Consider the following 13,766-nt stretch of genomic DNA (forward strand, 5'->3'; position numbering starts at 1 on the left):
TTAATTCTCAAGACAACCTTATGAAATCGATGCTCTAGCTCCATTTTTCAAGTGCAGAAACGTGAGCACGGATGAACACTTCCTTACCCATGGAAGCACAGCCAGGTGAGCACTGGAGCCTGGCTTCCAATGCAGACAGACTGTGCTGCTCTCAGATATGACACAATCTCTAATCTAGAGACCAACAGAACCTACTTTACCCAAGCCTGACCACAAGAATCACCTAGGGTGCCTATTAAAAATAGAATTAGTGATTCTGATTCAGTAGGTCTGGGATGGGTTAAGACACTGGTTTTATGGAGGGGGATCTGTTTTTAAATTAACATCCTCAGTTTTGATTTGTTAGTCATTTAATTGTAGTAAACACTTGCAATTTCTTCAAATACACCTTGCTCTGTGTTTTTTTTTTTTTTTAATCAACGTTCCTTTTACCTCCTGCTTCTCCTACTTTCTTTAACTAAAGGACTTCTTTAAGACACAGTTCCCATCCAAAGAAGAGTTAAATGCCCTTCAGAGCTAAGCCCACCTTGGGAATACCTGTTTAATTACACGAAGTTCACTATAATGTAATTTCTTGTTTATCTGTCTCCTAAGTACACTGCGACTGACAGGTGGGGCTGTACCTGACACATCTTTGTATCCATTGTGTCTACTGATGGATACAGTTTTGATATTTGTTAATATGAGTATTTATTAAATGAATGGAAGGGGAAAAACCTTATTCCCTTCACTTAATTTGAGTTGTAAGTTCTGGTTTTAAGGTCCCAAAACTTCTTAGGAGGGTAGAGCCCATTAACTTGAGTTAGAAAACTAGCAGACCTGGCAAATGCATTCTAATTTGTTTGGTTTGGTACTGAATATTTTTTAAAAACCACCGAATTTGTTATACTATTTAAAAATTGGGAGAGTTTTAACAATAAAACAGGATTTCTGGCGTCTCCTGGAAAATCCGGCCACGTTGAGCCCCAATTCCCATGAAGCAATGCTGGCCACAGCCGAGGCCCCCCCGGGCTCCCTCATACTGAGCAAAGCTGTCAGGCTTCTCTCCTAGATTTCCTGCCGGGCCCCTGCCGGCATGGGAACTTATAAGAACCCCACTCCTCCATCCCCTTGACTATTCACTCTGCCAGCACTTTAACTGCCTTAGCCAGATGTGGCTGAGATTTACGTGATGAAAAGAGGCTTTAACTTGGTGTGGGGCAGAGGGAAGGAAACCAGGTTCTTTCCAATGTTTTTTCCTTGATTCCCTCCAAACCCCTTAAGTTTCTTCTGAGAATCTGGTATATCACTTCTCTGCCTTCCCTCCATCTTTTGTGAAGTAAAAAGGTCAATACTACTAAAACCTTATGGAGCAATCTAGAACTTTCCCCTACCAGCCTGAGGGCGCGCGCACATTCTCTGCTCATCGGGACCGTCTCGTGTTTTACTTACATATACCAGATCTGTTTAAACTTTAAAAGAATGTCACCCTCTTCATACTCCAAACCAAGACTCTTTGCCCAAGCCCAAAATTCACGAGAAAATACACCTTCTGTTCAGCCAATTGGACAGGCTAATGCGTGGGCTGAACTAGGGAAAGAAAGGAGGGCTGAAAATGCTCCGAGAAAGGGTAGCGCTGTTTACACCAGCCTCCAACATCGAGATGGAGCAGACAGCTTGAGGGGAACGGGGAAGTGTGGAGGTGGGAATAGGCCCACCTTTTAACTCAGAGCAGATGACAGCTGCTTCCCTTAAACATTGCACAAGAGAACAGATGTTTGTTCCTTAGGGCATCATTATTCTTAGAGCAGGAAGTTTTCTCTTTCCTTCCACAACGGATATACTAAACACTACGGGATAAAGACGGCCAACATGGCTTGTGCCTCGCTCCATTCTACACTCTAACTCCCGACCGCTCTCTCCTGAGAGCAAAGACGCTTTTCTTCTGCTTGTTCAGCCACGTCACACCACGACTCAACCTTTCTAAGCTGACCTGGGGGGGTGTGCAGACATTTTCCTTCAGAACCTTGTGGTCAGTGATACAGAGGTTCGGAATTCTTGGGATCGATTGCTAATAAGCCATGAGAAAGTCACACATCATTTAAAGCTCTCGTAAACTGCTTCTCTGACCATCACCAGAGAATTCAACTTTCTGTCTGCCCTGAAAGGGCTTGGGATAAAGGAGACTTTAAGTAAAACATATTGCCTGTCATTCTAACTTACCATTTTATAAAACGAAATAGTCTTCATCTTACTAATAGCAGGGAAAAAAAATATGTGGTATTTCTGGGAGAGGTTATGTATATACAATTCTGGATTTTTATAGCTTCTTTCACTGACCGTTTGATTTGTTAGAATTTGCAAAGTGAGATTTCTGACTTTGTTTTTCTTTGGGGGATAATATAACTTATTGCATCATGATGTTGAAGACAAACAAATAACATATTTTATAGATTCTGTAAAGCTATAAATGTGTATATGTATTATGGTTGACTAATCCAATTCGAACTTCTGGAACTATGATACCACCTAATACTGCACAATACTGCTTATTTCCCCACATGAAAGCACAGTGCCTGTGAATTCTCAGGCAATGGCAATTAGATGTTTTAGTGCTTCATCTGAATATAGTTAAGCCTTTCTAGGGTTGGGAGTTCTAATTTGTGTCAAATTAACCAAATATGGAATATAAAAAATATACAAAGCTCCCTGGGTTAAAGATTCAACCTGGCAAACAGTTTGGTAGTATAAAGTCATTTTTCTTCTGAGTTCTTTAATTATATCTGCCACTCAAACTAATAAAGAAACTAGTTACCTCTCGTGACTCTTTAGAGGAAATTCTTCATTTAAGTCCCTTTTTTATGACTCTTTTTTCTAATGTCTTGATCCCTTTTCACCATTCTTGCAAAAATTAAAAAAAAAACAAAACTCTGGAAGTGAAATTCACTAAGGGTGGAACTGGACATATCCTTGGGAAGAGGACTGGACTGGGTTCAAGGAAGCAGTACTCAGAGCTATAAAAATACTTTGCTCAGTGATCTTTAATTAAAACCAGCTGTTCTGAATACCATCTGACTGATGGGGAGCTATATAATAAATTGATCACCAGCCAGCATTATCCTAGATCAGCTACCACGTTTGCATTTGGCATTAGATAATGATCATAAAAAGAGAAACCTGAGAGCAAGGTGAAGCACATGGTAAAGGAATGTTTGCTATTAGGGGTTCTAGTCCCGATGCCCCACTGACTTTGTCACCCTGAACAAGATGTTCAACCTCTGCCCATTTTCTCACCTGTAAAATGAGGGGGTTGTCTCCAAGGTCTAATTTATCTCTGTGTCCAGAGGACTCCAGGATCTGTAACTGCCTTCTCACTTTGGCATCCAAGGCCACCCTGTGAGTGGCATCTAAATCTTGCCAGTGACCTTCCTGTACAGGCCCCAGCTCCGTCTCTGACTCTCTCACCATTTAAAGTAAATGGATGGTGCTCCTTAGCTGTTCCGGTTATACTATGCTTTTCATGCTTGATTCCTCACACGTGAGAGAAGGGATATTCCACTCCTCCTGGCTTAAACAGAGCACCCTAGCCTCTCATGAGTGCAGAGGAGGGTCAGACTGGGTACGTGGTAGCCTCTATACTTACTGCAATAATGCTCTAAATGAAAAATTGAGTTTTTGGAAATTGCCATCATTTGATTTTTTTATGCAAGGCGGGGAGAGGTGTCTCTGTTTTTGCCATTTGTTTTCAAGGTTAATTAACGCTCTCTCTCTCACTTCTGGGCCTCTCTAACTGTTTCTCCTCCTCTGACTAGAATACACCGCCCCCCCCCCAAGTTTTCATATAGCTAGTTCTTTCCCATTTTTTTATGTCTCAGCTGCACCAGAGAAACATTCACTGGTCTCTGTGGTAGATACTGTAGCAAGACTCCATTAACATAACATCTGTTTCAACCTTTTCCTAGTGAGCCTTCATTTTCTGAAGAGTCAAGAAAGCTCAAAAATATATTTCCCTGACTCCCTTTCAGCTAGGGTTCCAGAAGAAATTTGGTTTCTTCAATGAGGTATACTTGAGTGAGACCTGAATTTCAAACTAACACAGTGCCTACCACATGAGGAACCCGTTTTTCTAAAATGTGGTTCCAGCGGGTGTTATGCAGCTGTGGAGACTTCAGTTCTGGCAGCAGCTTTCTCACTCCCAAACTATGCTGCGATGGTTGATTCCGGAAGGAGATGGCCTAGTGGCTTTCTGATTCTGGCTTACATGAAAGTTTCCAAAGTGAGCCAGATCTCGACACCCACACACAATCTTATCCTGTAGGCTGCTGAATGATGGTGTAGGGTGAAATCACAGACTTGACGTATCTCTTAAGTGAACATTAGAGCATTGATCAGGAGCAAGTGGGGCACCAAGAATGGAACTGAGACATTTAAGAAGATGTGGATAACTACACATATCCCAAACCATTCACTCCAGAATATGTCTCTACAGTATATAATTGCATGCTGCCTATACTTTACAGTCATAGCTCTTTTTTTCTGATTATAATTATATAATATTATATAATTAAGTTATACATATAGTCCTTCACTATTCTTTAAAGTTCCAAGAGGACAGAGATTGATTACTTATTGTTATATTTGGAACACCTAATATAATATCCACATAAAATAGGAGAAAAATGTGAATGTATAGATGAAACATTTTTTGTGATCATCAAGCACCTAATCAGTTCTTCATAATATTCAGTTTAATTTGGCAAAGAGCTATAACACAAACATTAGTAATGAACCATGCTGAGTCAGACACGACGGATAAATTATAGACTATGCCTTCTTCTCTTACAGTTCAATTATTCACTTTATTTACTTTTGAAAAATTTTTTATAGCTGAATTCCCTCTTTCATCTGCACAATGAATACTTCGCTACTGTAATTTTAAAAACTCAGCTTCAGCTTGTTTTAAGTGTCATTAAATTTTGATTCATTCACTTGCAAGAACACTGGAAACTCAGGATGGGAAAGCAATGACCAAAAGTTTTCCACTTTTTAGCAGCTCTGGGTAGGACGTTACTTAAAATGGTCAACTCTAGATAACTCCCTTCAAGTAGAGAATTGGTTACACTTCACAAACAAAAGGTTTACATTTATTTTAGAACACATCGTGCTTTTTTCTTCCTACCTGTTTTCCACCTACCTGTTGTTCTTTTTTAGCTAATTAGAAAATGAGTGCATACTTTTGTATGGCTGTTAGCATAAGTGACACCATCTTGGGCTCATACAGTTCCTCCTGTCCTTCCACTGACCCTCCCCAGGACTGTACTATATGGTAAATCATTTCTCCGTCATCAAGGGCTTTGTAGTTAATAGATATTTTTAACAATCATTAGGTCCAGGTGGCCTCTATGCTCTGTTAGCTCCAAACAATGATGAAGACCTTCACTGATGAATTCCCAGCGCCCCTGAGACTAGCTACCCATTCATAAATCTTGACTTAGGAATGCACTCCCTGTTTCCAAGCACATACCCGTATACCCTAGATTAACCGTAAAATTGTCCCAGCGGCCCCTCGGTGGTGTGGAGTGCAGCTGTGAATGCTTCCAAATTGTTGTCCATCCGATCCTACCCTGTAAGTTACCCTACAATGAACTGATCCATTGATTGTATGGAGCTGCCTGCCTTGTTTTTCAGTCTCAAGATACCTTCTCAGTTTGGTGGGCACTTTTCATTCCCTCCATCCCCCAACAACTTTCTTGATGGTGCATAATTAGAATGGCTTGGGCAAAAAGGCTTGGAACATGACGGAGAAGATGAAGGCCTCAATGTGGCTCCTACTACATTAGGAGAACTGCTTTTCCTCCCACTATCACCACTACTAATAATAACTGATACATAATAGGCGGGGGAGACATATGTACCAGGAACTCTGGTCACTACAACTCTCTGAGGTAGGTTCTTTCATTATTCTCTTTTTACAAATGAAGAAACTGAGGCTCAGAGAAGTCACAGATTTGCCCGCGATCATGGAGCTGGAATCTGAACCTAGACATCTCTCTCTAGACTCACGTTCTTAACCATCATGCTATATTCATGAAAATGAAAGCTCTATGACCAGTTAGCCGCTGTTTTATTCATTTCATCAACTATTAAATTATTTCTAGCTTCATAATCACTTTAAGAAAAAAGAAAGCATAATCTTGTTGAATGCATTGAAGGATCGTGAATTGTGTTATTTCATGCTAGATTATAGGCTTCCTAAAAGTCTGAATTTTCCAGAATCATTCATTCAGTTATTCAACAAAACATGTAAACCAGGTTCCTGTTAAGCAATCACTAAATAGTAGCTATTATTATTATGACTCAAGAACTAACAGTCTGATGGAGAAGATAGACACACAAAAAATGGAAATATATCGTTTAAGTGCAACAACACAAGGATGCTAATAAGTTTGCGTAAGTGATCCCTAACAACACAATGACAGAGAATGTAAGTACACATTTAACTACCTTTTTTTAGTCATTTGTAATAGTTAATTTTATGTCTCCACTTGACTGGCCACAGGGTGCCCAAATGAAACATTATTTCTGGGTGTGTCTGTGAGGGTGTTACTGGATAAGATAAGCATTTGAATCTGTGGACTCAGTAAGGGAGACTGTACTCCCCAACGTGGGAGGGCATCATCCAATCCACTGAGGGCCTGATAGAACAAAAGGTGGAAGAAGGAGGGACGTGCCCCTTGTTGCTTCCTCCAAGCCCGCTGGAATGGGGGTATCTCCTATCTTCTCAGGCGCTGGGCCTGGGATTTCAAGCATCAGCTCCCCTGCTCTCAGGCCTTTAGACTCAACTCAATGACACCGCGGGTTTTCCTGGGCCTCCAGTCTGCAGACAGCAGACTGTGGACTTCTCAGCCCGCACAGGCATGTGAGCCAACTCCTCAGAATCTCTCTCTCTCATTTATGCATATATAAAATCTCCTTCTGGTTCTTTCTCTCTGGAGAATCCTGACTAATAAAGTCACCTATTTTTCTAAAGTCAAAGAGAATCATTCCTGAGCTTTATCAGTACCTTACTTAAGACAAATGACAGCCCTTCTTTTATTCAACTATTTCTTATTATGAAATAAGTCCATTTACACAACAAAAGGGACACACTGGGGTCCCTTTTACACAAGCATGGAAATGAAACTTTATAGGAAATAATATGTTTATAAAATGTATAGTCTCCTTGAAGCCCATAAATCACATGTTCATGGAAAATAATACACTTGGGTAAGGTAAATATAAGGGTCATTTAAAAATTATTGAGTTTCATATTTTTGGTGGATGTCTCATGAAAAAGATTTATATTTAGCCTGTGGCAAAGTCTCTGGTAACCTTGGAAGAAAATAAAGACATGTGGCTACACAATTTGCTCAACTGTATAATCTTTACACAAAAAAGGTCACACTTCAATCAAAGGCATTCTGCCTGCCTTAGGTCTGAAGTATCAAATCTCAAGAGCTAAAATAGAAATTACAGAAACAACTCCTAATAGTCAACTCTTAAGAAAAGGCCCTTATTCAGAAAGTTATTTATTAAAATAAGTCTGAAAGAAGGGCAGCCACTGAACTTGGTCTTCCATAAAATGTCAAATTCTTCCAATTAGCCTCAGTGTTTTATGAAGGCATTTTGTTACATTACTCCTTGATGTTTATTCGACACAAATGTTAAGAGGGAAGGAGATTTTCCTCAAGGATCCATTCTTTAAGGAAATTATTTTCAGTAATAAAATTAAAGTAGGTGTTTGATGAGTTTATTGGTAGCCACAAGGAGAGATGCTCAGTCAGGTATTTTAAGTTCTCCTTATCAGTCCCCGTCACTAGCCTGCCTCTTGGGGCACTCTTTTATGCAGAGCAGTTTGGGTCTGGGTCTTTGAACAAAGCCACGCTGACAGCCATCACATTACACTTTACAGAAGAAGGCTAATGTCTCTCTTCCCCACGTTTAACATGCACAGAAAATGTGTTTTCAAAGAAAAAACCCCACACAATTAGTTTACAAGGCTGTTAGAATATATCTTTCTCTAAGAAGGAAGTGGATCCAAATATGAATGAGAAAGAAACCTACTAATACAAAGAGAGGTGAATATTCCAACTCAGCATGTGGAACCAAATCTTAAAGAGAATAAAGAAGTGAATAAGGCATGGCAGGACTAGATTAGTATATTTTCTTCAATAACTATATCAACATATTTTATTATTTTTCCTTCTTTCTAACATTATATAAATGGATTCCTTTAAATCTCAATAGGGAAGAGGCACAGACTATAAAAAAACTTGAATGATGAGCATAAGGTTTTTCAAAACCATGTAAAGAAGGCACATAATAATGTCAAGATTCCAATAAAATACATATATGCTTATAAGTAAAACTTCAGAGAAAATGTATGACTACAACTGGGACTAATACACTCAGATTTGGTTAGCATCTAATTAGTATATAAGAAGCTCAAGAACAGTGCCACCATACTTTGGAGCTAAGACTACCATTGGAAGTAATCCACTAGTAAAATCAAAGCAAAATAGGTAAGATTTGCTTGTCAAATGAAAGTAGGAAGAATCAAACAGAATCTATTAAATCTTGCAACGTGGAAAAGATATAGCCCAATTCATGTTATAGACGTCTATAAAAATGAATGCATCAACTGACAGTGTACAGGAAGTCCAAAGGACCCAAATTGTTCCAGAGTATTTCTAGCACTTTTTAAGGAAGCAGATGCCTTACTGGATGCCTCGTTGCTACAGTTCAGTGACACTAGTTATCTAGATCATAGGGTCAACTCTTCTTTATTATTATCTGCTCAAAATTTTCCATTTATAATTTGACTCTCCATAGAGATTTTCCCCCAAAGTGAAGGAATGTGATGATCATCTTGACATAAGAAAGTGGCTCTATATTCTAACACTGCCTCAGGCAATAGGGATTTGGGTCAGGTATCTGGCTCTGCCCCTTACTGCTGTTACCTGCAGCATTTCACACACATGCCTGATCAAGAGGGTTCACGTGAAGTTTCTGGCTCGGAAAGGTTAAGGTCAAGATGAGGTATAAATTCTGTCCTAGGAAATCCTGCCTAAGTGGCCAGCTTTTCCCTCTCTCTCTATTTTGATACAGAAGACCTTTCAGGATCACAACAGGGTCTCAGTTTGCTTTGAGATACATTACGTGTGATTAAAGAAACTGCTATAAAGCAGAAGCTGTAGGGATTGGAACTGAATCAGCACTGACTCCATGACAAAACTGAGAAGTTTATTTTAAAAAACTAAACTCTAAAACGTATTTATTTACTGTTCTTCTAGCAAGAGAAGGCAGAAAAGGCAATCAATCAAATATTCAGTTATTTGTAATACATAAACATTTATTTCATTCTGATATCTTAACTAACAACTTTCTAATAACCATAACAAGGTCAGCTGGGGTCCTTTTATTTTTATCTCAGTAACTTGTAAGGATCATTAAAAGGTATATGGCAAAATGCTTGTTTAAGGCCCTATTTCTGCTACACCCAATTTTAAGCCAAGAGAAAATAAGATTAAAAATGGGATAAAAACTCAAGTTAAGCAAGGGAAAAAAAGGATTCTGAATTTCCTATCAACTTTGTTATACTTTTGTTATGACTAGAAAACTTTTCTGAACATAGGCATAAATATTTAGTATACTTAAGCACATTATTTAATTCTTTTAAGAACTGATTTCTAAAAATAAAAATTGAGAAGCATTTGACAGCTTTTCAATTTATTTTAGGTTTTAAATTGAGATAAACCATCAGACACATGACTAAGACAGCAATTTTGGTAATTTCTGGATGATGCAGACACCTGTGTATTTGGGGCTGCAAAGGAATTTTTATTAGGATGATAGAAAACAGAATTGAAATCAGTTGCTGAATTCCAACCAATTCAAATGAATTATTTGACCTACAAGCTATGTTATCCTAAATTTCTCAACGCAGCTGCCAGAAATCTATTTTCCAAATGGAACAACAGATGGTTTTGAACAATACTGCAATATAGCAATTCTCAGTTTTTCCAAAGTGTTTTTCTCTTGTTAAAATTATTAACATAATTGAGAAAATAATTTTCAAATTTTTCTGAAAGACTGCGCTATTTTCAAAGAAAAAAGCAAAGTTTAATATCCTAATGGATTTTTTTAAGCATTATCTTTAGAAATGACTCTATTTGCTAGTTTTTATTTATCTAAAACAACAAAGTGTACCCTTGCCCTCATTTTAGAGCTAACTTAATAATCCCACAAAGCCTGCAAGCACTTCAAAATGTATCTCTCCATGTGATCATTTCCAGCTCACAGTATGCAGTTAGTTCAAAACTTTATCACTCTACGAGGATTAGACAAACGGGCAATTAAGCCTGATGTGAGAGATACTTTAAACCTCTAAATCTTTGTAAATAATTGAAAAACTTCTCATTCCTTCAAACATCACCGTGAACAAAAGAAATACAGCCAATTCAAATGAGGCTAACCCCTAGAGAAGCTGAATCTTTCAGATGAAATCATCTCAAGTTCCTTCAACTGTTCTTGGCAGATGACTCAGCTTCCTACTCGGTGATTTAATCAAGAACATCTATAAGTCCTGATTCTCTTTCCTTCTTTCCTAGCTCATTCTCTCCAGTGCTGTGCAATGACGTGTGGGCTTTGGGCTGGACTGCCTGGATTTAGTCCTGGCACCATCACTCACGATCTGGGAGATCCCGAGTAGGACAATCTAAACTCTCTCAACCTCAAATTCCATTTTCAAAATGCTAATACTGACCTTATAGGATGGCTGTGGATTTAATACACTTAAGTTAACACACAAAGAACTTCAAACATGCCAGGTATATGGTAAGTGCTCAATTAAGTGTAGCTATTATTATTTACTATTACTATTATTATTATTATTATTATACCTTTTCTCTCGTCTTGGCCAAAGAAATGTCTCTTTAATACCTAGGCCACTTCAAGGTCCAGACCTCTTTCAGTTTCTTGAAAGAAACTGACTAAATTTCTTAGTCTCACACTCACCCTGGACCTTATGCCTTTGTCCAAGAACGTGCTGGCTTTCCTGCTTGTGAGCAAACCCTGCTCACAAACACAAAACAAAACAAGTAAAGAACTTCACATGATGCAGCCAACACCCGTCTTAGCTATTTCACTCTCTCTTTCATACAAACCATATTTTAAAAAATAGTCTGTATTCATTTCCTCCATTTTCTCACCATTTACTCTTACCCTTTGCAGTTTCACTCCTGAAGTTGCCTTCTAAACAATCACCTAATCACTGAATCCAGCAGCCTTCTCAGTCCTATTTCTCATCCTTCCTATAACAACTGATGGGATCTCCTTTCTTGTAAAAACTGTTCTACTGGCCTTCTGTGCCACTGCCCTAGCCTAAACCTTCCTCCCAGTTTAACTCCCACTTCTCTGCTTTAGCTGGTTTCTTTCCCTACACCTTCCATCTAAACCTATACCCACAAGAGTTCTGCCCGCAGCCTTGCACATCTTCCTGCACTCTCCCCAACTTGCTCCATTCCCATTGTTTCACTACCACGGGACTCCCCCAGATCCCATGATTTAACTTCCAAATCACCGCCTCTAGTTCTGCCCACCGGCCCCTCCCCACTCTAGACCTGCCCTTCCTGGTTGTTGAAGATGTCTATTTGGTTGTTCACTTACCTCAAACTTACCATGTTCTAAATCAAATCTATCCGTTTTCCTTCTTAATATTTCCACTTTTGTTAATGAATGGGATGACCATTCTCTGAATTACCAAGGTCAGAACATCTGAATCATCTTTAGCCTCCTCTCTCCCTAACAGCCCATCACAGACAGGACAGTGATTATATGCATGCCTTCTGGAGAAAGACAGTGTGAGTTTGTATCCTGACTCTCCACTTCCTGCCACTGCGACCATGAGCAAGTCCCTTGCTTCACAGCACAGCTGCCCCGTTTACATGAGAAAATGTATGTAAGGGCACGGAGGGTGAACATTTGGCAAGCCATGGTGATGACGACAAAGAAAAAGAATCTCAACGATCTCAATGACCCTTCTCATTCCTTACGTGACTCTCATCACATCTCATATAGACTTTATGTTGTCTCAAGTAAATTTAAACTCAGAGGGTCAGTCTTGGTTGTCAATGTGTAAGTGCCTCAAATTTTCATTAATCTCATCCAAGGCAATCTCAATCAAGACCTAGAACACGTGACATTCCACTTACATATCAATGTGGTTTTCTCTCATAGTATCCTAAATAAGAATGTAGTGAGAATTCAGGAACTGACCTCATTTGAACCCAATTTCAAATAACATTCTGTAAGCCATATGGTCAGAAATTAAAATCACTCTCAATTCTTAATAACACAGAGTACATTATCAGTTACAAGCTATAAAATCTTTGTTGTTATTACTCTAACCAACCAACCACCTTGCAGTCGCCTGTCCACACTTCCCCATGAACTGAAAACTAAATTTAATTTTGGTTTAAGAAAGATGTAAAGATTATAACAATTATTGGAAAAATATCAGAATCATATAATGTATTACAAAATCAATACGATGCTATCCTTTGCTCTGTGTTATCAGTGAGTTTCTAGCCCTGCAAGAAAGTAGATTTGATTAGATATTTTTATAAATGTCCATATAAATATTTACCACATTTAATTAAATGTCTAGGGGACCATTACCAGTAGAAGCAGTTGTCCTGAGAGAAGCATATTTATGTATTAATTAGATGCCTCTAGTTAGTCATTTCTACCAAGAAAGAGGAGGAGAATTACCGCTAAGGATTGGAGCTCTCTTGTTTCTTCCTCTGCAGCTGAAGCGTGATATGACAGAACCTACAGGGCGAGAAAAGAAGGAATGCAGGTTATACAAGAGAGGACTACCAAACATAGACCACAATTTCAAGCCTGAGATTCTGCTAAAACTTCCTGCAGAGACAGCTAGGCTCCTCAGAACATCATATCTTGTTTGCTGCTTTCTTCAACAGAGAGAAAATCCCAGACTTTGATTCAAATGCTTATTACGGAAACAGAAAGTTATACTCCCTATGTTCAAAGAAAACTGTCACTTTTCCTCTGACATTGTTGATATAACAAACACATTATTTGTAAGCCACACTATTAGGTCAAACTTGGCAGAAAATTTTGGGTCACTTTCTTTTAAAAAAACTGACTTTAGTTATTTTTACTTGTGTACAGAATCAAGATAAAAGACCTTTGCATAAACTGACATTTTAACGTTGATATTTGGAAAGAAAGTAGTCTAGAAGTGGCTCTCAGATGAAGCGTGTAACCACTGGAGAATTCATAAGGAAAAACTGCACAGCAGAGATATAATGTCACACAGATTCAAGGATCCTTTTACACTCATAGGATTCAAGAACTGAGAAGAGTAGGGCTGGTCTATAAGTCTATCCATTAACAGCTGAGGACACCTAGGCTCAGGGATCCCCATGACTTGGCTGTGAGCTCACACCCAGTGAGAAGACAAGAGGGCCTAGAACCCAGCTTTCAACTCCCAATCTAGTACACTTCCCATCGCCCTAGTGAGTTAAGTTGTAAGAAGATGGTAAGGCAGGTTTACTATCTTCTTATAACTTAACATGAGAATCATTCATTCCCATTTTCAAAAGTGATAACTTCTAAGTAATGGAATAATATTTTAGACATTCTTTTAAACCAAGGTAGTGATTGCATTTTAAATTGTCTATCATATTTTAAAAATACATTTTTAAAACTTCATTTTTGACAGA

The 13,766-nt window shown here is 38.7% G+C and overlaps 1 protein-coding gene across 3 annotated transcripts in view; it reads right to left on the bottom strand.

Annotated features, from left to right (window-relative positions):
- The window catches only part of PDE5A (phosphodiesterase 5A), a 154,017-nt gene that overhangs the window by 36,554 nt on the left and 103,697 nt on the right, over window positions 1-13,766 (bottom strand). For all 3 annotated transcript variants that reach the window (XM_059923519.1, XM_059923521.1, XM_059923520.1), the window contains exon 11: window positions 12,790-12,849. In XM_059923519.1, the coding sequence (XP_059779502.1) occupies window positions 12,790-12,849 (60 nt within the window). The remainder of the gene's footprint in view (window positions 1-12,789; window positions 12,850-13,766) is intronic.

The sequence above is a fragment of the Balaenoptera ricei genome, chromosome 5 (genome assembly GCF_028023285.1).
Source record: "Balaenoptera ricei isolate mBalRic1 chromosome 5, mBalRic1.hap2, whole genome shotgun sequence".
Classification (NCBI taxonomy): Eukaryota; Metazoa; Chordata; class Mammalia; order Artiodactyla; family Balaenopteridae; genus Balaenoptera; species Balaenoptera ricei.